Source organism: Haliaeetus albicilla, chromosome 20, assembly GCF_947461875.1.
Source record: "Haliaeetus albicilla chromosome 20, bHalAlb1.1, whole genome shotgun sequence".
NCBI classification, from domain to species: domain Eukaryota; kingdom Metazoa; phylum Chordata; class Aves; order Accipitriformes; family Accipitridae; genus Haliaeetus; species Haliaeetus albicilla.
The window spans coordinates 25,951,336-25,977,099 of NC_091502.1; the positions used below are offsets into that span (position 1 = coordinate 25,951,336).

The window sequence follows — 25,764 nt, forward strand, 5'->3', positions numbered from 1 at the left end:
TTGACATCTGGAGCAAAATGCTAGCGGCCCCTTCTAAAGATTACACTAGCAGGCGTCGCTCTGCAAGAATGCATCAGGGTTGCATCATGTGGGCTCCTTGAATTTTCCAGAAATCCTGCCTACCACCTCTTCCCTGCCAAGTTTTCACTGAAAATCTATACAGTAGCTAGGAAATACACACTGAAATTCTCTGCTGGCATATTTTAAACAGGCAGGAGTATTTAGACTAAGCATAGTATGTGGTTTTTGATGCCAGGACATATGAAAGACGTCCCTTTTTGCTAAGGGTCCCACATGCAGAACCAGTATTCTGGGACATAGGAAACTTCAGACAGAGAGAAATACATGGTGAAATTTATTAAACATTACCTGTGACACTATGCATCTATCATGCACTGCAGAACGACATCAGAAGTGGCATTAAAGTTGCAAAAAGCACTAAAAAGCTTGGAAAGGCCAAAGTAAGTTCAAATGGGTAACTCTCACTTGAGCTCAACCGCTTTTACGACACAGAGAGCAAAGAAACTCTCAGATGCCTTACCTCTGTTCTCATCAACGCACGCTCAGTCCCCCACCAGCCGGTCCCCTTGCCTTGGAAACTGGTCTTGGCCTTTTGCAGATACGTCCTAAACTGCCACAAGGGTTATGCTTCCTGACCCAGTTTGGACCTACGTGAAGGGACCCGACCGGCGTGACATTTGCCTCCCATGGGGGTGCATTCTGTCAACCCAAGCAAAGACGCAGCAGCTCAGATCTAGACACAAACTGGTTTGGTCCCACCAGATCAGCACAACAAGGTCACCAGGGCTGGGGCAACCAAGAGCCTCTGGTCCCTGGACCCGGGGAAGGATGAAGCCCCTTCTCCTGTTGTATCTCTCTGGGCAGCTTTTCTGCTGCTTCTGTAAGAGCAGAAGAGACGAAGAGGCTGCCAAGCCCCTTCCTAAGCATCCCTTTGCTTATATATCCGCAACACGTGGGTGATGAGAAATGTACACGCCATTTACTCCTGCTGGACCGCTGCCTGGTGCAGGGGGGGGTGCCGAGCCCAGCGTGTCTTTCCTCAGATTCATCTCTCCCCTCCTCCTTTCCTGCCTTAAAACTGGTGCATCAAGCACCCCGAAGTCCACAACGCAGCAAACCCCACAGCCCTCTCCTGCATTCGACCCCCCCAGCCCCACCAGCATCACCAGTAGCAGAGTTTTGCAGCTTGGCTTGCTGGGGACCTGATTTCCAACAACCAAGCCACTTTGAGGGACATCGGCAAGATTGGCGAGGCAGGCAGTTGTGTAACTTGGGTGCCTACACACAAGCAGGCGTGCACACGCGTGCACACGCGTGCACACGCTGAACCCGCCCCGCTGCCCGCCCCAGAGCAGCGATGTGCTGGAAGCAGAAGATTGGCTGGCGGAGGATCTCTTTCCAAGCAAGGGTCGGTTTTAGGGGCGTTTCTGCTCCATCGGCTGGCTCCAGAATAAATGGTTTCCTTTTACATCCCGTTTCCTCAGAAGAGGCCTGAAAAATCGCTGCGCTGCAGGGGAGGGGGGGCATGTGGGTCTGCGCCTCCTCTCAGCTTTCTGACAGCTTCAACCAAATTTAAAGGAGAGGCAGAGAGCTCAAAACTTTGAAGTTCCCATATGCTTCTTGAAAACAGGCAGCCAGGAAGAGCTTTAACATCCCAGCGGACGGGAATTCAGCTTTTTAACGAGACGTCAGAGATTCCCCTTTGCAGCCCCACTCTGTGCATGACTGAGCAGACGGACCACCCTGGTCCTGGGCCTTCTTTGCTCGTATTTTGTAATAAAGGGTCAAAAACTGGAAATGGCGCATTCCTTGCTGCCTGCCTCAGCCTCCTCACAGTGGGGAAACTGAAGCTACGGCGTCCCAAATCACCGGTCTGGCCCCGCTCTCGCAGCCTGCCCTTGAGATGGCCCTGGCGTTCGCGGGGCTGACGTGGCTGAAAAACTAACCACTTTCTTTTACTTTCGGTTAATTTTCGGGTGGATCCAGACGGTCCCAGTCACTACGAGGCAGAAGGGCGGGGGTGAGGGCTGAATATCACCAGTCCAAGGCAGCACATCCAGCCAGCCTGGAGAGCGTACCCCCGAGTCCCGCGTCTTGTTGGTTTGCCACGATCCCAAGCCAGAGCTCCTGTATCAGTGTAGAAAGAGCACGGGACCTGCAAACCACGTGCGTCCTCCCAGCTTGCCACCCAGGGATGGCAAACTCCTGCCCCGGAGCTGTGGCTGTCCACAGGGACCCCATCTCCTCCCCCCGTAGCCCGGCTCCCGGGAAGGTACGGGACGCAGGGGTTTGCAATCCGACCTGCCGTCACCCGCGCTGGACCTCCGCCGAGGCCTCGCAGATGTCATTCTTTCCACCCAAAAGCACCAGAGGAATTTCCCCCCGCCTCGATGTGTTGGCAGGAGACCCTGTGGATTTTGAACTTTTCTCCGGGAGTATTAAACAGGGATTACAAAGCGGGATCAAGGGAGTCTCTCTCCTCTGTGCCCTGTGGGAAAGCTGGAGCTGTGGCCTCGCTTGCCTGTCCTTCCCTGTTCGTGCATCACGGCATACCTGCGCGATACCACGGATGGAGAATTCGCCCCCCTCCAGGGCAATCACAGTTCTTTTTCCTCTGCCTTTTTCTCCTCCATCACATCTGCTGAAGAGGCAAAAGCTGACCAGTGCTTTGCAGAGGATGCGTGCATCCAGAGGCTGAATTTGCAACTTCAGGGCATATAAACTCACCCGGTGACCTCCCAGAAAGCCAGGGGCTGGCATCCCCAGCTCTGGGCACAGCAGGCTAGCAGAGACGAGTTTGGCTCGTCGCTGCTGCAGACCAGACAGGCCAGGGCACAGATCCACGGGATGCTCAGCCTTTCAGCTTCACTGCCGTCCTTTGTGTGCCGTCTATTCAGATAAAGCTGGTCCCTTCCAGCTCCAGCCAAACTGGGACCTGGGCACGGCCACAAGCCAGAGAGGGGGAAAAGGGCTCTGATTCTGCTGGAGTCCAAGACATCGCTACCTGCAAAGCCATCGCTCCGTGATGCCTGGAGCTGCGCGAATGAGTTCAGAGCGGCAAAGGAGGATGTTGCAAGGGGAAAATTAAAGCACCGATCCTGAACTTGCCCTTGAGCTGAGCAGAGAAGCAGAATCCCCCCAAAGCCTTTGTATGTGCGTACCCAGAGAACCAGGCGAGCTCTGACTAGCTCTGGATAGGGAGGGATTCCCTCACCCAACACATGCTTGATTTGCCTGGAGGTGAGGCCGTGGTGTTTTGAGTGCTACTGGGAATTCACCTGAGACTGGAGTCATGCTGGCTGCCACCATTCATGGCTCCTCACATGGCTCTGGGAGATGACCGCAGGCTGGATCCCTCCATCGGCCATGGCTGCTTCCAGGCTCCATCCAGACCCGTTTTGCTATAGTTTGGGGAAGAGATTTGGCTGGTGAAACTGAGACACGTGCAAGCTCCTCAGCAATCCCAGACAGATCCGTGATAACACCGCTCCTGGGCCTGCCCGGGAAGCTCTGAGAAATGGTCTGGGGAGGATTGAACTGATTTGACAAGGTTTGAGCTGACCGAGGGAGGGTTTCTTTAAGGCTGGTTCACCTTGTCTGTCATTAGGTGAGAAAATGATGCCCAGCAGATGCGGGCAGGAGAAGCAAGCAGCGGTGCAGAGGCAGGGGAGCATTCACACCAGTGCTGCCTTTGTCTCACCCTTGCAGGCAGGTGAGATAACGCTGTCACCAGGATGGGGGACACAAGGGGGACGTGCAAATTTGGGAATTTGACTGTATCAGGGAGTGTCCCAGGCTGACTGCATCCTCTGCAGGAAGACTAGATGCATTCAAGGTGGAGGCTGCAAAGAGGATCAGTATCACTTTTGCTGCCTCCACCGTGATCTTTGCAGATCCCGTGGTTTTTAATCCTCCGAGACCTAATCCTGCCATGTGTTGTGAGACGTTCAGCACCATGATGGCTTCTCAGCTGCTCTTCAGTGCCAGACCCATGCTGGCTCTGAGCATCCCTGCCTTCCTCATCTGCAGCACAGAGAAACCCCAGCGGTAACTGAGTTACCCACAACGGGAGGTAAGGCTCATAAACTCTGAGGCTCGTAAGGACATGCAAAATGTCCCACTAGGCCAGCGTGGGTCATCTATCTCCGCTCCACCAGCAACCATGGGAGAGGCAAGCACCTTAAAAGCAAGCAACTGGTTCCAGCTTGCTTGTGGTCCATTGCACTTGTGCCACCTCAGCACCCAAACCTTCTGGATTAGGGATGTTCAGTATACACCCCCATTAGTATCTACTTCTGGAACTAATTAGTCTAATTTGTCTAATACTTTTAGATTGGATCCCATCTGCCTCCTGTGGATGCAACTGCACGTAAAAGGACTCCCTGGGATCTGTTTTAAAATGATCTCCTGGTAGCTTCTACCTAGCTCCATGCTCTTAACTGTGGGACCCCCCCCCATTAAAGCTGAGAGTTACAAGAAGGGACTAAGTATCTCTGCCCTACAAATTGCCTTCATTGCTATCCTTGCTACAGACCATGCTTGATCCTGGAAAGCAGAAATCCTGCACCAGCGCTGCTTCACGGCAGCTTAGAAGATGCCAGACTCTGTCACTGATAGAAGAAAACAAGGGTCAGTCTCCCAGGTCACTGCAGCCTGCAGGAAACGGGGAATGTGCAAAGCTGCTGGAGTTTATATTTAAAAAGTTCTGTCCAAAGAGCCTGTTAGAGTGCAGTGTTTGCTTTCGTTTGCTTTTGTAGAAGTAAAGTACTCCTTTAATATATAATCAAGTGAATTAGTAACACTGCTTTAAATAAGACAAGCCAAATGACCACGACAGCATCAGTCCAGATGTTTTACAGCTGGGCATCGGTTTTTACCGCAGAACTGGGTGTAGGACTCGTGGTACCAGTCGGATTTCACTGTTCTCCACCCCAGCAGCTCCCCCGCACCTGGCCCAGGCACTGCGACAACAGGCTGCAAATCTCCGTCTGGTTTGTGGGGGTGTGTAGGATCAGACCCATATCACAAATGGCTTGGGATTTTTTTAATTAAAGTATGTTATAGCTCAGTAGATTTGCAGCCCCCTAAATCCAAAGGCTCCCCAAGGAGGATAACCGCACTTGAAATAACTCACAACAAAAGAAACGCAAGTTTTGCCCTACGCGCAAGTGTGTTTTAAAGTTGGGCGGCTGGGGGGAGGAGTTGTGCTGGAGAAGTGGATGTGTCTTTTGGCAGCTGGGCCCTCTCATTAAAGGAGCAGAGAAGACGGAAGAAGGCAACTCCCAGTATCGCTCCCCCTTCCCGGTCCTCTCCCCGCATCCCACTGCTGTAGGATCTCCTACGTGGCACTGTGGGGGCAGGGAGCGCTGGCCACAGCGCCTGCAAAGTCCAGTTGCACTTGGAAATCACTCGATGGCAACAAAAATCTCCCCCTGCGACGCAGATCAGCCCGATTCCTAGCACTTTTGCCCTGGACAAAAATGTTCACGGCCAAGATTAAGCTGTTTGATGACATTTTGGTAGAATTTACTCATTTTCTGCACATTCACATCCTAAAGCCCTGCAGATTTAATGTGGCTGTCTTACAGCAATGCACTCGGGATTGTGTTGTCTGGGGGGATGAATTAGTAGCGTGGGGCAGCTGGCGATAGCAGGAATAGCTTGGAATATACAGTCAAAAATTTGAAATAGCTTTACGCTGGGCTGCCTGTCCTCAAACACAAAGAATTATTTTTATTCAACTCCAAATACCCGTTATTGAGGCAGAGCCATTTAAAAGGACTGAAGCACAGAGCCCTGCACTTGTGTCAAAGGAGTTTGGTGCTGGGAGGCATTGGAAGAGACCAAGATTAAAAGTTTTAGAGTTTATTTTAAATTTCACTAGGAAGAAAAAGAAAATCTTACATGGGAAGTAATTACACAGAAGGGTTCGAAGGTGGAGCAATGCAGGGCTTGGCAGAGAAAACCAGCTGACACTGGAAGTTTAAAGGAGCTTTTCTCATTTATCAATTGGTACGTGCTGCTGGTACAAACCAGTAACATTTCACCTGTGTATTGATCGTTTGCAATCAGCAAATTCATTTTTTACTATGGCAACGTAGTAATAAAGCAGAGATTGTGCTATAAAAACCCTGGGGCCACATCCTGATCATTTATGCAGACACAAAGCCAAGAAAACTACTCCAAACATACACGAGGGTGCACAAAAATATGATGCTCAAGGTACTTCAAACCTCTCTCCTCCACTGAAGCCCTCCCTTCCCAGAAGGAAACTGATTTCTGAACATCACATTGTGAAGCCATTAGGACCATTTAGGCACGTTATCATTAAAGACCGCAGCGTAAGGTACCTGCTAGGATGCAAAATGCGCAGGGAAGATGTCAGCTGGAGATATGTTTTGTTCAGGTATTTCTTTCTCCACACACACCACTGAAATAATAAAAATAAAAATTAAAAGGCCAGGAGCCTTCAGGCATCTGAAATGACTCTATGCTTGGCACCCAAAAGGTCACCCAGTGAGTGAGACCCCTTGGCACTTTTCCCCTATAACAGCTTTTGTGCAAATGACACCGCATGGATCAATTCAGCCATAATAAAGGCTACTGGGAATGGACGAACGGGACAATCTTTCTCACAGCCAGAAGCAAACACCCAGTGACCAGAACAAACCTCCTGTTATCTGCTACCACTGTTATCAAGGTCTTGTTGCTGCAAACGGTGCTGTGAGCGAAATCATCGTAGAAACACACAGTTTGTTTTGCTATTAGAGCTGGTTTATTGCAGCTAGTGGAAAATTTTGTACAGGGAGGTCTCAAAGACCTCCCCTCATTTGAGGTGTGGAGTATCTGCACACATGGCATCATCTGAACGGTTTAGACAGAAGAAAAACGTCACTTTTTGATGCCATCTTCTAGAATCGGTAGACCGATGTTGTGCAGGGAATGCAAGGTGCTTGCAAAACAACAACTCAGGTCTGAGGGCAGAATAGTCAAAGCCAGAAGACAAAAATCAGATGCTGTTTTCTACTATAGCAACAAGAGGCAGCAACCTGCGAAGACTCCTGTCTTCCGAGGGAAGCAGAGAAACTTGCAGAGCCAAAACCTGGGGGGGGGGGGAATGAAATTATATGGTGATTAGAAGCAAGGGCAGACATAGACATCAGTTAAACAACACAGTGATGCAGCATCCTTCTGCTAATGGGGCAACCACCAATGAGGATGGTGCTTAGTTACGGGGTGGTACCTAGCACATCACTATATCCCAGTTTGCCATTAAAAAAAAATCCCATGCCTGCTTAAAATGTGACTAGCACATCACTATATCCCAGTTTGCCATTAAAAAAAAATCCCATGCCTGCTTAAAATGTGACAGGGTTGAAACCGAGTGGTGCTCAATACTTGTGACTCAGCGCAGAAACTTCTCTACAGCACATACTTTGCTGCAAGCGCTCTCAGCCAGGCAGCCTGGCACAGGGCGGCATGAGCGTTTAACTCCTTCGACATTACTTTGGGGCTGCGGATATTTGCAGCCATAATGCCTTTCTAAACTGCCTAAGTTTGCCAGACATGAGGATTTTGCCACGGTGTTACACTACAATGAAGAACAGACCCCAACCGACCTGCTGCTCTCACGCCTAGGGTGCAGGGGAGGTTTGGAAGTATGGAAGATGTGCTGTTCACCACTTCAGCATCCCAGCTGTGGGGGGAAAAGAGGGGGTGTTAGTATAGAGGGGGGGGAGATGGATGGAAAACCAGTCTCTGTGGGATACAGCAATATGAGGAAGCTCTCCCACTGCCTGGAACTTGGCCATCAGGTCCCCGCAAAGCAAATACAGGTCCTCTTGGGTATCACCGAACTGGGGGGCATTTAAGAACATAGAATCATAGAACATGGGCAGGGACACCTTCCACTAGACCTGGTTGCTCAAAGCCCCATCCAACCTGGCCTTGAACACTGCCAGGGATGGGGCAGCCACAACCTCTCTGGGCAACCTGTGCTAGTGCCTCACCACCCTCACAGTAAAGAATTTCTTCCCAATATCTAATCTAAACCTGCCCTATTTCAGTTTAAAGCCATTACCCTTTGTCCTATCACTACATGCCCTTGTAAAAAGTCCTTCTCCAGCTTTCTTCTAGGCCTCCTTGAGGTGCTGGAAAGGCAAGACGTGGCCTGAACCAGGTGCAGATGTTAAAAACTCCTGCCTGAAACCCTTTCCAACACCCCTAACTTCACGGAGGATGACACCCCGGAAAAAAAAAAGAAAGAAAGAAATCACCCGCCTCACGCACCAACAACCACCCAGCCCCAGGAGGTGCCGGGGCGGGGGGGGGGGGGGGGGGCGGTAATAAGAAGGTCCAGAGCCCCGTAAAAATGCAAAAAGCACCGTTTGGGCTTAGGAAAGCCCCCCCCCCGAGCCCTCCTGCAAGGCCTGGCGGCAGAAGGAGGGACCACGCGTGTCCCCCCCCCCGGCCCCGCCGGACCCCCCCTCCGCTCTGCAGCAGCGGGGCCGGGCGCTCCCTGCTATTGGCGAGAGGCAGGGAGAGCTTCATCGGATCCTCCCCTTCCTCTCCCTCCCCAGGAGTTTTTTTTGCGAGGTTTTTCCCAACTTTCCAGAAGTTTCTCCCCGGCCCCTTATATACCCCCTCCGCCGGACCGTGAGGTGCACAGGGGAGCCGAGCAAAGCAGCACCCCAGCCCCGCAGGTAAAAAAAAAATAAAATAAAATATAAAAATAAAGGGGTGGTGGGAGGGGGAAACGGGGGCAGCCCGGGTTCGCAGGAGCGCTGCCAGGCAGGGATGTGGCCAAGCTGAGATTGCAGCGGGCTGCGTGTTGGTTTGGGGGGGTCCCTGCGTGTTCGTGGCTGACCCCACGGGGCAGGGAAGGCGGCGGGGGGGGGGATATTGCATGGGGAAAAGGCGGTTGCGTTGGGGTGGGTTGAAGTGGGGTCGGGTACAGGCTGCCCCACAAGCCGGCTGTGTTTTTTGAGAAAAGACTTTAAAAGATCCGCCCCCCCCCCCCGCCTTGCAGTGAAGCCGCACCCTGGTTTTACACCCAGGAGAAACTTTAAGGGGGTGAAGAAAGAAAAGAGCGGGGGGGGGATAAGGGAAGCACCAACTTGGTCCAAGTGGTCCTGGAGCAGCCCTGGTTGGAGAAAAAAGCCTCCAGCCCCGGCTGCTGCCCAGCCTGGGAGCCTGCGGGACCCTGGGCACCAGCCCAGCGCAGGAGGGGGGGGTCTCACTACAGGCTCCCCCCGACAAGACTGACTAACCCTGTCCTTCTGCCTGCCTTAACAAAGTGTCACGTCCCTCTGCTGACGTGGAAAATAGCCTTTTGCTTGCATGCCTCCGTCCCGGGGCTTTGTCTCGGTCCTGGGAGAAATACAGTCCTCGAAGGGGTGCGTGCCTCTGGCTGGCTGTCGTGGGCGATGGGACCTCCAAATCCTGCCAGGAGAGCGGGTCCTCAGCGGCCCCGCGGAGGTCTGCGGAATGCCACGTTGGCACGGGGCGTCCCCTTGCAGGGCTGGGCCGTACAAACGCCGGAGAGGATGTTATCGGCTGCGCATTCCCCTACATTCCCTCTATTTTCACCCTGGGTTATGAATTCACCAGTAACCTCAGCCCTACTCCAAGGATGGGCAAAATTTCTCTGTCTCGCCGCCGCAGGCTGCGTCACTCGTCGCAGCCCAGGGCACCCAGACAAATTTCTCACCAGTCTCTGAAGTAATGAACTTTTTTTAAGCTGAGGATGTAAGAGGTGTGGGCTGCCCGTTGCTCGCAAGAGAATTACTCCATGTATCTGTTTTCTTTCAGAATGAAAAAGGCAAACGTTGACCTCACTATGAAACAGTTTCAAGGTATCTTTAGAAATAAAAGGGAAGAAAAAAAACAAAAGAAAACCCCTCAAAGTTTAAATGCTTGCCACACCCGATGCTGTCTGCACCTTAAAAGTGCATCAAGGGCAGTTTTGAGCCCGTTGCACAAGTCTGTGCTCTTAGGTAGCCAGGATGGCTCTTCCCTTCAACGGAAGGCTTGCTCCCAAAGGCATTTTAGGATACAAGCTGCCTCCCTCTCTGAGGCTACGTAATTCCCAGTCTGGCAAAGGGTCCCTAGTGCAACTGCGCACTCTCTTCGCTTCGGGCTATGTGCGTGTTTCCTTCCATATGTAATCCCAGCGGGCCCTTCGCTTCCTCCTCTGTTGGCTTTAACCCTGAAGCTGCCCCGTTGCAGCCCCTTCTTGTCGCCGCATGCGAGAAGCAGCCTCTGAGGCTGGCCAGGAGCAGGGTGGGAGGAGAGGACCAAGGAACAGAACTTCACGGTAGCCTTAGGCGCGATGCAGCTTGTCGAGGAAAAGCTCGCCCAAAAGCTCGCTTTGTGCATGAGGGTGGAATTTAAGCCCTGAGGATCTGCCGTCAGGAAGGTTTGCTGTGAGCAGCGTGAAGTCGGGAGGGAGGGAAGGTCCGGGGACAGGTTACAGCCTCCGAGGCAGGCGGGATGAGCTCCGAAGAGCTTTCAGGCACGGCATTTAGGACTGGTCAGTCTGCAGATTTATCAAAGCTAGTAGCTCAGAGCCCTCGCTGGGGATGGGTGCACCTACGTTGTAAAGAGATGCATCTACCTAATGCACGAACGTATTGGGAGGGGGCTCTGCTCGGGGAAAGGAGGGGTCCACCACCTTCCTCTGCCCCGGTATCTCCCTGGTAGGGCTGTACAGACAAAACTTAAGTCGGACAAAGCTGACCAGACAGTGCTGGATCTTCTCAAGGGGCCCCTCTGACTTAGCTTGGTGGAAGCTCCTGTGCTCCATCTAGTGTCTAGAAAGCCGAGCATTTGGGTACCGAGCTGGGGTCCCCAGAGAGGACGATCCCTGTCGTACACTGACCCCAGTAGCCCTAGATCGACAGGCAGCACTGTGCTACATGGCCCTTGGGCAACAGAAACATCCTACTTTTAGCTTTTCCCCACCACGGCAGAGGTTTGACCTGCTACTCTGGGGACAGAAATATCTGTTGCTTCCATTCCCTGGCCCCTCCTTAAGTCATTTACTGTACGTGAACATACGGTAATATAGTAAAATTGCTTAAAAAGGAAGCATTCATTCGAAATGCACAGGCTCTGCGTGCCAGAGTGCAGCCTGGACTCTTGAAGATTAACTGTTGCTCAGGGGAAAGCCCAGTGTGGACTTGGGATCGCTGCACCCCAAGCGAAGCGTTGATGCAGATGCTCTGGCTATCACTGGAGCCTAGGAGTGGGTTTCACTGGAAGAGCCCCCGGGGTCTCTGAATGCTCCAGGAAGGGCGTCAATCGTGCTGACGGTGAGCAATTCTTGCCCAGCAGGTCCTCAGAGGTGTTGGGTGCCGCTGAAGCCATGTGGATTACTCTGGTGCTCGCTCTCTGCGGCCTCGCTGCAGCCGTGCCATCGGAGGACAGAAAGCTGAGCGACAAGGCAACAACGCTGGCTGACCGCAGCACAACGCTGGCCTTCAACCTCTACCATGCCATGGCGAAGGACAAGAACATGGAGAACATCCTGCTGTCCCCCGTGGTCGTGGCCTCTTCCCTCGGCCTCGTGTCCCTCGGGGGCAAAGCCACAACCGCCTCCCAAGCCAAGGCAGTGCTCAGCGCGGACAAACTGAATGATGACTACATGCACAGCGGGTTGTCCGAGCTCCTGAACGAGGTCAGCAACAGCACAGCCCGCAACGTCACCTGGAAGATCGGCAACCGCTTGTACGGCCCTGCCTCCATCAACTTCGCCGATGACTTTGTGAAGAACAGCAAGAAACACTACAACTACGAGCACTCCAAGATCAACTTCCGAGACAAGAGGAGCGCCCTGAAATCCATTAACGAGTGGGCAGCCCAGACCACGGATGGGAAACTCCCAGAGGTCACGAAAGATGTTGAGAAAACCGATGGGGCCCTCATTGTCAATGCCATGTTCTTCAAGCGTAAGTTCTACCTTCAGTTCTTGATACAAGTGACCCAAAACCTAGCCTGAGCCAGTACAACAGCCCAAATGGGAAGGTGAACAAACCCTGGGTCCGCTCTTTTTCAGAGCGAGTAGTTAGGAACTGTGCATGAGATTACCACCCATTCCCTTTTCTTACAAGCTGAATTTCTCTCTCCTGCAGCTCACTGGGATGAGAAGTTCCACCATAAGATGGTGGACAACCGTGGCTTCATGGTGACCCGTTCCTACACTGTGGGAGTTCCTATGATGCATCGCACAGGTAAGTTGCAAACCTCCTGCCCCACGTCAAGACCAACCGGAGTTATGCTTGCTGCTGCTCCATTACCCAGTTTTCCACCAACTGCTTCCAAGATTGTTTTGCCTGACGGGCATTAAGTGAGAGAGAACAAAGCAGGGTGCGCTTGTTCTGCTGATTCAATCTCTCTATGAGCCGAGAGAATCCATGTTTCCTATTGGGTGCTTGGCTGTTAGGAATAAATCCTAGCTTATCACGCAAATGAAAGCCGCAGTTTTGAGTTGCTGCCAACTCCAGTAGCGCTGGGCCAGTTCCCAAAACAGCATTCAGACCCGCTTCCCTTGCTGGTCAGGGAAAGCCCAGGGTGAATTCACAACAAGGCTGTGGGTAGCTTTGCCTCTGCCCCTCATCTTACCATTTCCTGCTTCTGATTTTAAGGTCTCTACAATTACTATGATGATGAGACAGAGAAGCTCCAGGTGGTAGAGATGCCACTTGCTCACAAGCTCTCCAGCATGATCTTTATCATGCCAAACCATGTGGAGCCTCTGGAGAGGATTGAGAAACTGCTGAACAGGGAGCAGCTAAAGGTCTGGGCTGGCAAGATGAAGAAGAGATCAGTGGCCATCTCGCTGCCTAAGGTCGTCCTGGAAGTCAGCCACGACCTTCAGGTAAAGTTGGTCCTTAAGGAAAACACTTGGGCCTTGCAGTTCTTTGGGGTGGGAGAGAAGATAGTGGGAAGATTTTTCTGTGCCTGTAATCCTTTTTCCAGTGGCTAGCCTAACCATGGCTGGAAAGGATTGCACTGTGTCATCTCTGGGAGGGTTGCTGACCTCTTTTCTCCTCCTAGAAACATTTGGCTGATCTGGGCCTGACAGAAGCCATTGACAAAACCAAGGCTGACTTGTCAAAGATCTCTGGCAAGAAAGACCTTTACCTGTCCAACGTCTTCCACGCTGCTGCCCTTGAATGGGACACGGAAGGGAACCCCTACGATGCTGACATCTACGGCCGAGAGGAGATGAGGAACCCCAGGCTCTTCTATGCTGACCACCCCTTCATCTTCATGATCAAGGACAGTAAAACCAACTCCATTCTCTTCATTGGCAGGCTCGTGAGGCCCAAAGGGGACAAGATGCGTGATGAGTTGTAGTTAGGTTTTTTTTTTCCCAGAGCTTTGGTTTGTGTGTTTTTTAGTGGGGGATTTCAAAAAAGGGGAAACACTATTTTGTATCCTTCTCGAACTATGGGTGCTATTCAGACCAGGGTGCATTGTGATGAGAAACCAGCATACACTTTACCTCACCCCAAAATACTTATTGCACAAACCCACCTCCAGAGAGGAACAGGGAAGCTTGGCACAAGAGGGTCACCAGGAGTGGAAGGGAACTGGCATGCACTGTCTCAGCTACTGGCATTCTCAGCTGAGATGTTCAGGCTGATGCCTAGCTCCTCCCTACACTAGAGTTAAGCCTCCTGCTAAGTACCTTGCTGCTACCATCAGCCCTGCAAAGGCACAAGCCCTCCACCCTTCCATCTCAAACGCTTCTGCACATTTAGCTCTGCCACTTACTTTTCTCCCCCTTTGACGCTATGCGGCACCACACCAGAGCTGCTCTGGTCGCTTTGCAGTTGTTCCTTGCTTCTCTCTTCAGCGGTGTATAACAGAGCACGAAGGGCCAATCCTGCAGTCGAACCCACTCTATGGTCCTGGGAGCAGAGCAGAACCGTGACAGCATGTAGGTACAGAGACTGCGTGGAGTTGTGCCTTTCTGTCCTGCCTAACCCTGCTCTGCATGACCGTTAGATGCTTCAGCTGCAACAGGTCATCAGCTCCTTAGGTAGAACACTCGCTGCAAAGCCAAGCGCAGCTTTGCTCAACACTTCACAGAGAAGTGGCTTAGGGGTGTCAACAGAGAGGCTAAAGAGCAGATGGGCTTCTAGAAAGATAAACCTGAGGTCCCTTCAGCACTCCTGCATGACAGAAATGGCCCTCGGGATCACGAAGGGGGCTTTTGGGCCAACATCTGGAATTAAAGACCCTGTACTAGGCAGAGGGACTCCACTACTCTTGGTGCTTCTGCATCAGCACATAGGGCTGGGAAAGAGACAGTTACCACTGTGAAGGGTCTCCCAATTATTGACTAGGGCTGGTACCCGTCAGCTCCCGTAGCAGGCCAAGGGACTCCTGCGGGCTTCTCACGGGGAGGTGGATCAGGTTCACTTCCACTTTCTTGTTTAAATACAAAGCTTTAGAGCTGCCGTCACCTGACTTCCTAACGACCCTTTTCTGAAGCTCCTCTCCTCCACGATACTTTAGCTCCCTGTTGGCTGACCTGGATAAGGGCGTGCGGAAAAACAAATGTATTTATAGTTATACTCGTATTTATGTCTGATAATTAGTAAGTTTCACAGCCTGCTCCAGCCTAGACTTGGAGGCTAATGCCATCTTCTCTTTAAGGGATATCATCAGGTTAGTACTATTCAAAGAAGTAACCGATATGATCCCATGAGCATTGAAGCATGCGTCAGGTAAGCCTTGCTATGCACTGAGAGACATCGTAAAGCAAGTAATGACAAGATTATTGAAATGGGAGAAATCTGTGCATCACAGTCTAAGCGCCAGTTATTTGAAATCAGTAAGGACAGTCACTGCATTGCTTTTGTTTGTTTTTATTTCCCTGCTAATGTGCTTCATGTCAGGTTGCTACATAGAAGCCCAATACTGCATTTTTTCAGACCATACACAGGACTATTTCCACTTATTTATTAAGTTACAAGTACAAAGTCTCTTATTAGGTGTCTCCTATAGTCAAAAATACAGCAGCTTGACCTGACCATGCCTTCTCCAGGTTTGCAAGGTTACACAATCACAGAAAAGCTCATCTGCCCTAATTCCTATCCAAGCCAGCCGGAATGGGAGATTCTTGTCCTTAAGCCTCTTCCCAGATCATATTCCCAGGTGCTTTCCCCACTGTGTTGGGACGTAGGAGGCAATCCACAAGGATGTACCCAAATGCACAGGACGCCTAAAGCCCAGTGTGTATGCGAAGACACTATCCGCTGAATCAGCACACTGAAACCCACACGCTGTAGCACATTATGGAGGATGGGGGGTGGGTGGGTAAAAGGGGTGGGCAAGGCAAGAACACACTGTGGGATATTGTGAATAATTTGCATCATGTGGATGCAGGCGTCTGATGGCTTTTATTGTCTGTTCTTGTACCACACAAAGACAGTTGTATAATTTTGCAATAAAACTTTTTCAATGAACCTCCGGCAGCCAGTCACTTGCAGGGTTTGGGTAGAGACAAAATACTCTTAAAAGAGCTTAGGGAGGTTCCTTGCCATCTTTAAATCCAATACACCTCTCTTAATCTGTTAATTATGGACAAAAATTACACTTAATACACAACAGATGGGTTCTCATGACATGTCTGTCGCTATTAGCAGGTCAGCTTTTCACTTCACTTTAAAATTTTTCTGAAACTGCAAGTATCCAGCATCTTTAATGCTTCACAGGTAAAGGACCTACTTACTGCCCTGCCCTCCTCTGACATTTAACAGAACAGCAAATGGCTGTTAAAATATGGCAGCGTAGGAAGAAAAGGCAAGCTGTTAGCTGCAGGGACCAGCCTTCCTGACCCTACAACTCAAAAGCTTCTCTAGCTGGGATCCAATTGAAGGAAATAGAGGAGGAAAAGGAACTGCAAGAACCTGCACCATCGCTATGGCCATACAGCTAAATATGACTTCCACAGTTGGAAAATCCAGCAGTGTCAGACCCTGCTGGCCCGTGTCCTTCCACTTCTGGGAAGGGATTAACTTTCTGCCACTCAGTCACAAGCAAAAGTAAAGCCACAGACATCTCATCTCCCCTTTTCCCTGAGCCAAAATAGCACGTCTGGGAAGGACAGGCACCCACATCCATGTGGAGCTCCTCACAGACTGAAAAAGCACCAGCTGCTTGCTGGATCAGTCTTTCACTGCACAAAATTACAGAAGCCATCTCCAGCACTAACCATAGCAGCCTAGGAACACCATCAACCTAGAATAGCAATACTGCAAGTTAAAAGCTTTCCAGAGCTCCTGAGCTCATCCTACCCCCAGCTCATCTTGCAAGCAGCTTTAAATACTCATGTTTTTCATCCTAGGGAAGACAGCACCCTCAAGACACAGGGAACTGAATGAGCCCCCTACCCCTCCTTTAGCAGCAGCTTCTAACAGCTCATGGTGGTGGCATATTCCAACCAATGCATGCTAGAAAGGTATTCGGTTCACATGTACCAACCTTCACCATTTTGGGACAATCACAGAATGGTTTGGGTTGGAAGGGACCTTTCAAGGTCGTCTAGTCCAACCCCCCTGCCATGGGCAGGGACATCTTCAACCAGATCACGTTGTTCAGAGCCCCGTCCAACCTGACCTTGAATGTTTCCAGGAATGGGGCATCAACCACCTCTTTGGGCAACCTGGGCCAGTGTTTCACCAACCTCAGTGTAAAAAAATTTCCTTTTATCTAGTCTGAATCTTTCCTCTTTTAGTTTAAAACCATCACTCCTTGTCCTATCACTACAGGCCCTACTACAAAGTCTGTACCCATCTTTCTTACAAGCCCCTTTTAAGTACTGGAGGCCGCAGTAAGGTCTCCCCGGAGCCTTCTCTTCTCCAGGCTGAACAACCCCAACTCTCTCAGCCTGTCCTCATAGCAGAGGTGTTCCAGCCCTCGGATCATTTTGTGGCCTCCTCTGGACCCGCTCCAACAGGTCCATGTCTCTCCTGTGCTGAGGACTCCAGAGCTGGACGCAGAACCGCAGGCAGGGTCTCACCAGAGTGGTAATCCTTGATGTTGTCCTCAACTTCTCACAACATGATGGATCTAGCAAGAAGAGAGGTACAGCAATACCACTCTTAAACACACTGCTTGCACATCTCTTGATCTTACACACAAGCAAACTATAAACACCTCTTGATTCTATCAGTAATTGGCACTGTGAGATTAATAGGCTGATGGACCAGGTTGGAAGGCTTTAAACCAGAAGGAAACTGAGCCACCTACAGGAAAGCCAGCCCTCACTGGAGGACTGCAGGAAAAGTTTCTAGCTGATCATTGTCTATATTGGGACATTTTAAGAATTTAGACACAGTGTGCAAGGCCTTGCACTGTGTGTCACTCTTACATTGCTTCAGGCCTGCCAGCTTTCACACGTTTCCTGCTCCTATAAAGTGGCAAAGCTGGCCTGTCACTTTTTTTATTCCAAATTCAAATTTATATTTAAAAAAATAAAAAATGAATGTTGGTATTACTTACTCTAACACTTAACATGTAATAACTTTTTTTTAAAGCTTTCCACTGAAAGATGTGCACAGAAACCTGAAATCAGACTCACTCTCTGACACCCTGAGAAGGCACATCTGTTTCTCACAGACTTAACCAGCTTCCCAGCCAGCACCCTGCCAGGCTGGGTTTCCAGGAGGCCTGCCAGAGAAGCTGGGAACAGGAAGGCTGAGGCTGACACATCCACACATGCTGCCAGACAGACCAGTTCCTGACACCGTCAGTTTGAAATTCCAGTTCGTACACTGCCTGCCTAGCTCCTGCAAAGAAGTCTCCTGCAAATGGAAATCTGGATGTAAAAGCTATTCCTAAGCAACAAATTTTGCAGATTTGTACAATTTTTGTTAATGTAACGAACAGGTTCTGAATTTCTCAAAATCCAAACAAAACAAAGCCTTGATCCTGTGCACATGATCTCCTACAATGTGTGTAACAGTCTCTTCCCATTATGCATCAGACTTTGAAAAACACACTGGGAAAGGAGCTGGCAGAACTAGAATCTCTGCCTGAAACTTAACCAAATGCTCAATCTCACTGCTTCAGCTATGAGGCTTTAGTTTGACCGCAGCAGACAAGAGCATCAAAAGTAATTCATACAGCAACGGAACAGAAGTGAAAACACATCCCACCTACAGACTACGCATTTCAATAGCTTAAGTAGCCTTGTCATCTATTATCAACTTCAGGATCTACCTGTGTTATCATAAAGCTCATTAAAGCCAATTATTAATACAGTGACAAATTAATGGACTGTCTACTCAAGCCTCAAAAGAAGGGAAGTTTTTTTCCCCCAATCGCTTAAATATATTACCATCTCAAATCTTAGGACAGATGGTTTGAAATCCAGAGTGTACACTTCCCCACGACCAGCAATCTGTAAATACCTACTCAGAAGTTTGTCTCAACCCACACGTTCACCAACTAAGGTTACCTGACTCTAACAGGAGCTATAATGTTCCTATATGGTCTATAGCCTTGAAAGTCACATAGTGAATGTCTTTTCAGTGACAAGGGACATGGATGCACAGAGGTGAAAAAAGTATTTAGTAGAACATAGTAATATTTCAGTTGAAGCCAGAAAGGTATAAACTACTGCAACTGCTTCGGATATTGCTAAAAAAGCTCCCCCTTCTGGAAACCTCGGAGAAAGGGACTGGTATGCAAGTGAAAAGTTACCAGTACTACTCCAGTTCATGGGGTGTTATTCATGACCCTCTAAACACCGGATTGCTGCTCCAGCTCTACCTAGAAATCAGCATTTTGTCCCCACTTTGTTTAGATCAGGATCTGGTATGTTCACTCCAAAAGGGTAACACAAGCTGGAAGAAATGCAACAGAATTTCTTCCATACCAAAAGTGGGAGCAAGGCTTTCCTGGAATACATCTTGCAAAAAAAAGCACCTCCACAAACACTGTCTTTTGTGATTTTATTAAGAGATGTTTTCAGGACAGTCAAGCTTCTGGTTGCAGATGTTACAAACCCTACAACAAAAAACAAAATACTGAGTGAGATGGTGGCAAACCATTTCCCATAACCATTCTCCTACCCAAAACACTAAATGAACAAACAGGCTCCAAATTTTCAAATTAAATGGCATCTCTCACGTCTTGCATTTTAGCCAATGATACCCCTTTTGCCCACAGGAAGAGACCTTGCTAGTCAGATTCCCTTCTTTCACTGTGGCCCTGCAAACTCCCTGAACTCTCCCTGTTCACACAAGGCCAGCTTCAGTCAGAGAACACCACAGCCGGGCTCTCACTGGAAGCTAAGGAAGTCTTCTGGAAGAGGCCTTAGGCCCTATGGCTCCTGCTGCTCTAACTGGGGAAAGTGAGCAAAACTTTTAAAAGCAGCAAGTTGCACATTTTCACTGGGAACAACCCAGAGCAGGTCTCAGACAATTTCAAGCTATCAATTTCTCTCTTAGAAGCTACTCCTTCAGGGAGACAGGATTTCAAACCTTTATTATTTACTTATGAAACTAGCCTACACATTGTGCTCAACGTTACTGGCTTCTAAATCTATCCCAAACTGGATCCCATGGAGGGTGGGGTATATGAGGAATATATACCCTGTGCTGTCAACTGCACGCTGGTAGCAGGTGGTACAATGTGAAAACATCCAAGGCACTGTACCCTTCTCAGACAAATGCCTCTAAGTCACTCAAATTGTGACCCAAGGTCCCCAAATCCATGCTGTAGAACACAACACAGAATAGGGCACTTGGACAAGCATATTCCCTTTCAGATTTGTCATCTCATCTTCACTGAAGGGTGTGCTTAGCCAGTTTGCAGCGTACCTTAAACCATGCCCCCTTCATCCAGGGCAATACTCTAAACCCAACCCAGCTGATCACTGCGCCTGGTACAATGCAGCAGCTTTTCCTTCCAGTATCCCAGCTACTGTACAGCTTTTTTGGTGACATGACACCTTTTCCACATGGATCCTCCCACCACACGCAGGCACTTACCCCTCAGGCAGTGGGAACCGGCTGAGGCATGGCTGGCTGTTCTGGTTTGCCACCTTTCTGCTCTGAAATGGGGGTGGTGGGCAAGATCTCTTCTTTGGGTTCCACAATGCTGACGTGGTCTGGCAGAGGCTTTTTGGGGCCAATCTTTCCGCTCGGGTCCCAGGGCAACATAATCTTTACTTTGATGCCCAGTACTCCTGCGAAGAGTGACAGGGTAACACAGACACGCTCATTAAACACAGAACATCAAGTACACGTTCAGTAGGGACAAGCCCCAAGGTCACAAAATATGCTATCTGCACCAAAACCACCTCCTGACAACACTGAAGAAGCAAACTGATTGACACAAACGGGCTATAGCTTAAAAATCTAATTACCGTGAATTTACATCAGCGTGTTTACCTTTATCCAATTCATTGCCTTTGTTAACTGCAGCCTGGGACTACAATGAAAACATGCTATATCCTTAAATCATGCTAAGCCTGGTTTTAAACCCTGTCCTTCCTGAGATAACTCAGCTCACTTTCCTAGGAAATTGCACTGGGTTTTTTGCATCCCTTCTCAGACAAATGCCTCTAAATCATCCAATGAGTAGGACATCCTGCCCAAGGCAGCCTTAGCACAGCACCACAGAACATGGCACTGAACAGGCTGCAATGACACAAGGACATCCCTTCTGACTCGTCATCGTATCATCACCGAAGGGAGGGCGGAGAATAGCTTTGTCTATGCTAGTATCCCTACATCAGGTGTTCTGCAATTAAGTAACCCAAAGCCAATTAAGATGCAGAAGTCATTTGTGTTTTACCAGGGGGAAGGACAAGTGTCAGCAGGCTTGGCTAGTTTAGCTGGGAAGACTTGCCAGGTCACAGCTATGGGGGAAAACTGTCTGACACTTGCTTTTTCGTGGGTCTTGTAGCACCCGTGTTCTGTCTGCCTACCCCTGGGAGCCAAGAATCCAAACTGCCAGCAGCTCTTAAACTCCATCAATATGCATTTCAAGTTGTTTGCTACCCAACCTCAGAGGCCACAGGACACAAGTGACAGTATCTGGAAAATGTAAAGCCACATTCTCAACTGGAAACATGCAATCCCCACCACTAGAAAAGTGGATGACCTGGGATGACCAAAATTCTGCTGTCTGCTGCTGGCCCCTTCTCCATTTCCCATTCACATAACACAAATGCAAATAAAAGTTCTACTTCAGATGTAATGTGCAAACTCCACAGCGAGAGCTTAGTTGCAAAAGCTCAAGAGAACAAGAGATTTTCAGAGTCAGAACTACTGGTAGCACAACTGAACCACTTTGCAAGATCAGGGGTGCATCAAAATCATGTGAATTACCATCCCAGGTGACAGAGGGAAACCTCCAACCTGCAGGCACAGGATGCCAGGAGTTGAGATCTGGCTCTGAAGCACTGATAGAAGGAACCAACAGAGCTGCAAAGGGATCTGCATCCCAGCCACTCACCCTGTCGGAGAAGGACGTGACGCACAGCTGTGTCAACGTAGTAATTCACTGGGTCTCCACTGTGGATCATCAAGCCATCCACAAACTTCATGGACTTGGCACGCTGACCTCTGAGTTTGCCGGACACAACCACCTCGCAACCCTTGGCACCGCTCTCCATGATGAAGCGGAGGACACCATAGCAGGCTCTGCAGGGAGAGAGCAGCAACAGCCACAGCGTTACTCCCACTCTGCCAAATCCACGTGGCTCCGTGGAGGCATTTTACACCAATTTCAAACACAGACAATCACACTTCAAGTTCTGTTTGTAAGAAGCCTTCCGAACGCACACCCTGTCAATGCTATGCAAAGCAGCAAAAATCTTCACACCGTTTAGCAGTCAAACCCAGCCTAAGAAAACTCTTGTGACTTATGGTCCTTGTAAGGTTGTGGGAACAGTGACAAGCACACATTGTGACACAAAAGCAGCTCCACAGCTGAAGGTGGCCAACACACCCACGTCAGGAGTGCAGCTCCCCATCCCTTCTCAGACAAATGCCTCTAAATCATTCAATGATGACAGGATGCTCCTGCTGAAGAACCACACACAGCATCACAGAACATGACGCTGCAGAGGTACCGCAACAAGAGCCACCCACTTCTGACTCGTCATCTTATCATCACCGAAGGGATCTGAGAAGCAAGGCCACTGTCACCTGAACTACAATTCAGCCAGAAGGCGTGAAATTGTATTTCACTCCTCCACCAATTTATTCACAAAGAAATAAATGCAAGCTTTAAGCACATCAGTCAGACAACTTGTAATCTGATCTACTCTAAGACTACAACTTTCATGTCTGAAATACATTCTAACAACTACTATCAAAAGTAACTGGGTACTAAACAAAAAGCTTCCATACGGTAGAATTATCAATATAAACTGCCCTCTCCAAGTGCAGCATTACTAGGTTAAATTTTCAAACTAAAGATGAGCTGGCAAGGAGGTTTTTTGAAATGGTATTTGAATCCCACACTTCCTTAGTGTGCCACCACACTCAACTTGCTCTACTCACCGACGCACTGCTAAACCTCCCAGAAGCTTGTACCGCAGGGACTCTGCCTGAGCGATTGCGCACAGACCTCTTGTGGCCACCTTCTCAGCATAGAGCTACAAAGGAGAAGAAGTAAACTCAGAAACAGAGCTGTATTTCAAGACAGTTTTCAGTTAGTCCTTCCCCATTCACATGCAGAAGTTTTTTCCTCGGACACTACGCTCCCTTAAGTCCTTCAGCGCCTGTCTCCTACTCCAGGCAGAGCTGAGACACAGTGATGACACTCCAGTGAAAGTCAGGAGACTATTAAAACATCCATGCTGCAGTCTCAAAGAGCTGCTGCTTCAAACAGCCCCAGAACATTAAGTATCACTGGGGAGAGGTATCCAGACGATCACAAAAACTTCGCTTGAGACACAGTTTTTACAACACATCAGTTACATTAAGTCTGCTTAAGTATTAAAATCAAACCTAAGAAAAGGTTTGATTTTTGAAAGCTAGGAGAGTGAGGTGTATTAAATCTAACATCTCCAAGAGACCAAAGTCTGATACTTCAGAAGAACCAGGCATTCAAAACCATGCACATGATATTCCTAGAGCTGACAAATCATGATGCGCTCTGTGAGCATTTGTGCCATTCAGTATGTTTAAGCATTTGCTGGAGATAATCGGCAATCTTCACTGTTTAATGGGATCCAGCAACACTGGCCAAGCAAGAATCAATGCAAGCACCACCCCAGACCACACATTCCCCATCCCCCCCAATTTGTTTTAGAGGAAAGTACTAGTAAGGGTACAGATTTCAAACATTAAAAGACCAAAAATAACTGGTGTGTCACTTACACTGTCTATTTCATTACAATATCATACTCAAAAATCTCAAAGATCCTTCTGCACCGAAAGAATTTCTTTGTAAGGACAGAAGTATTTTGAATACAATAAGGGTAATGGCAACGCACGAATACCAAACAGTATGCTGTTACACTAGCTTCTTACCTCAATATCGGGACAGCGACATTCTCTACAAAACATTACAGGTACGTTTAAAAAGTTTTATCTGCATCCTCCTTGTTGGGTCATCAGAGGAAACGAGCCAAAGTGACAGTGCTCAAAATACCACACACAGCAAAGCATTTTGTATTTCAGTACAAGAGTGTTTTGTGAGAATAGGTAAAACAGGCCCCAAGTTATCTTCAAGTCAAACCGCCTTTCAGCTGACACCACCCAGACAGTGCACAAAGCTAACTGCACAACCCACTTACTACTTACTGTTTTAACCAAGACACTTTTACCTCAACGCTTCCCTCAGGGAAGCCAAACCTCTTCTGCACGACAGCTGTCAGTTCCCGGATGCGGCGTCCCTTTTCGCCCAGGACATTCTGAGTTCTGGAAAAAAAAAAAAAGCACAGTACGCCTTAGAAAAGTGTCTCCAGGTCTGAGCCTGTAACCATCCCAAAGAGATTCCAGCCCGAGCATCTAACTTAGTTGAGGGGTTGTAACAGTGCTGTATCACTAAAGATCACTTCAAGATCTCTTTCTCAAGTAGTTTCCCCTAATATGGACCACTTTAAGCTTCAGCCTGCAGCAGCATCCCTTACAGCCGTGCACAGCACCTGTGAGTCAACAACAGCATCTCAGTTACCTGGTGGCAAGTATGATAATCTCAGTCCTGGTTGGAGTGACCCGGACTTCTACTCCGGAGTACCCATCTTCAGCCAGTTCACGAGTCAGAAACTCATTCAGCTCAGCTTTGAAGATACCGTCAGCGACAAACTAAAAAACAAACGGACCAAGTCAAGCTCTGTTCAAGTGCTCAGCCTGAACACAAGATTTTCACATTCTGAGTTTGGGTGCAATCCACCCTGCAGACTGACAGTCTCTCCCCCCAAGGAGAGGAAGCAGCAGTGGCGAGAAATAAAAGCATCTCCCCTGAAGTTCCCAGAGACAATTCACTTCTAGCAGGAGCCTACCCCACTGCCTGATCCACACCTCACTACAGCCACATTTCCATGCTGAAATCATAGCTCGCTGCTACACCTTGCCGTGGCACTTTGATTCGGTATGATTTTATATAAAATAATTACGAGGGGGGTGTCCCATCCCTTTACCATCCCCACAGGGGCCTGCTGCTAGGCCTCCCACTCCCACCCTGACAGCGCACAGGCCCCAAGCCTCCCTCCCTCCCTCTCCACGACAGGCAGAGCCCTGCACCTTCCCGCCCCCTCTGACCCACAGAACCAGGGAATCACTAAACTCAAACTCTTCCCACTAAAGAAAAAAAAAGCCCACAAGGAAAACCAAGCAAGTTCATCAGCTTCCAGCACCGCTCCGCGGCCCTCAGCACAACCCCCGCCTGCCTCCCTTCTGCACGCAAGCCCGGAGCTCCGTGCAAGCCCCAAGCAGGGCTGGGGGGGTGGATCATGGCTTCCCTCCGCCGGGTCCCGCGCAAGGCCCTCCGCGCCCTCCCTCACCCGGGCCTCCCGCCGCTGCCGCCATGTTCCCCGCCGGTCCGCCGAACCGCATCCGTCGCCATCCTCCCGCATCCGCCGCCATCCCCTCACCGCCGCCCCGCCCAGGCGACGCTCGGGGCCGCCCCCGGCGCGAATCCACCGATATGGAGGTGCCCCGCGGCCCCGGCGAGCCGGGCCGCCGCCCTCACCTTGCGCTTCTTGGAGATCTGCACCGCCATCTTGAGCCGCGCCGCCCGGCGGAAAGGAGGGAGCGGGCCCTAGAGGAAGGGCTATATCTGCCTTCCGCCGCTTCCCATTGGGCCGACGAGATCACGTGGGCCGGCGGGCGGGGGGCGATGGGAAATGTAGTCTTCCCCGTGCCTTGGCGCGCCGCCATGTTGGGGAGGCTGAACCCTACCGCTGTCAGTGGGGTTTTCCAACCTGTCAGGTTGCTGTGAACGTCCACGGTCGCCATTAAAACTGTTATAAAACCGGCATAAACGGGCACAGGAGCTGGCAGCAAGATCATTCACCCCGATTTGCTACTTGGAGGCCCGCTCTGGCGGTAGAGATGCCCTCCCCTCATGGCACTGCGGCTGGCTGCCCCAGGTGTGAGGGGAGCGCAGCTCGAGGGCCAGCCCATCTAACAGGCTGCTGCTTCTGTCGTTTTAACCTTTTTTTTAGGCAGTCACAGAGGAAGGAAAGGCCCATCAGGAAAAAGGGTTGAAAATCACAGACAGGCTGTTTGGTTATTTCCAGGGAAACATCAAGAGTCTTTG

The 25,764-nt window shown here is 49.9% G+C and overlaps 2 protein-coding genes, 1 long non-coding RNA gene and 3 other non-coding genes across 9 annotated transcripts; 1 reads left to right on the plus strand and 5 right to left on the minus strand.

Annotated features, from left to right (window-relative positions):
* Positions 1-323: 323 nt before the first annotated feature.
* Positions 324-6,991, minus strand: LOC138690185 (uncharacterized). The gene is made up of 3 exons (XR_011329017.1): positions 6,917-6,991; positions 6,372-6,451; positions 324-3,422 (listed from the first exon to the last, which is right to left on the minus strand). It is a non-coding gene; the product is annotated as an uncharacterized lncRNA (long non-coding RNA).
* A 1,552-nt stretch (positions 6,992-8,543) lies between these two features.
* On the plus strand, positions 8,544-15,500 carry SERPINH1 (serpin family H member 1). 4 transcript variants are annotated; one of them, XM_069808646.1, is made up of 6 exons: positions 8,618-8,723; positions 9,832-9,875; positions 11,353-11,969; positions 12,153-12,251; positions 12,666-12,898; positions 13,078-15,500. In XM_069808646.1, exons 3-6 carry the CDS (start codon positions 11,387-11,389, stop codon positions 13,378-13,380), a joined length of 1,218 nt encoding a protein of 405 aa, XP_069664747.1. In that variant the 5' UTR covers positions 8,618-8,723; positions 9,832-9,875; positions 11,353-11,386; the 3' UTR covers positions 13,381-15,500. The 4 variants fall into 4 exon arrangements, with proteins under 4 accessions (XP_069664745.1, XP_069664746.1, XP_069664747.1 ...); XM_069808647.1 differs by having other exon boundaries at positions 8,628-8,723; positions 11,356-11,969; XM_069808644.1 differs by lacking the exon at positions 9,832-9,875 and having other exon boundaries at positions 8,544-8,723; positions 11,356-11,969.
* Positions 15,501-18,978: 3,478 nt separating this feature from the next.
* RPS3 (ribosomal protein S3) lies at positions 18,979-25,319 on the minus strand. The gene is made up of 7 exons (XM_069808651.1): positions 25,195-25,319; positions 24,178-24,308; positions 23,828-23,921; positions 22,557-22,651; positions 21,505-21,692; positions 20,034-20,230; positions 18,979-19,047 (listed from the first exon to the last, which is right to left on the minus strand). Exons 1-6 carry the CDS (start codon positions 25,222-25,224, stop codon positions 20,037-20,039), a joined length of 732 nt encoding a protein of 243 aa, XP_069664752.1. The 5' UTR covers positions 25,225-25,319; the 3' UTR covers positions 18,979-19,047; positions 20,034-20,036.
* On the minus strand, positions 19,699-19,835 carry LOC138690242 (small nucleolar RNA SNORD15). The gene has a single exon (XR_011329048.1). It is a non-coding gene; the product is annotated as a small nucleolar RNA SNORD15 (small nucleolar RNA).
* Positions 20,590-20,737, minus strand: LOC138690227 (small nucleolar RNA SNORD15). Its single transcript, XR_011329034.1, has one exon. It is a non-coding gene; the product is annotated as a small nucleolar RNA SNORD15 (small nucleolar RNA).
* Positions 22,026-22,172, minus strand: LOC138690238 (small nucleolar RNA SNORD15). Its single transcript, XR_011329045.1, has one exon. It is a non-coding gene; the product is annotated as a small nucleolar RNA SNORD15 (small nucleolar RNA).
* Positions 25,320-25,764: the final 445 nt, after the last annotated feature.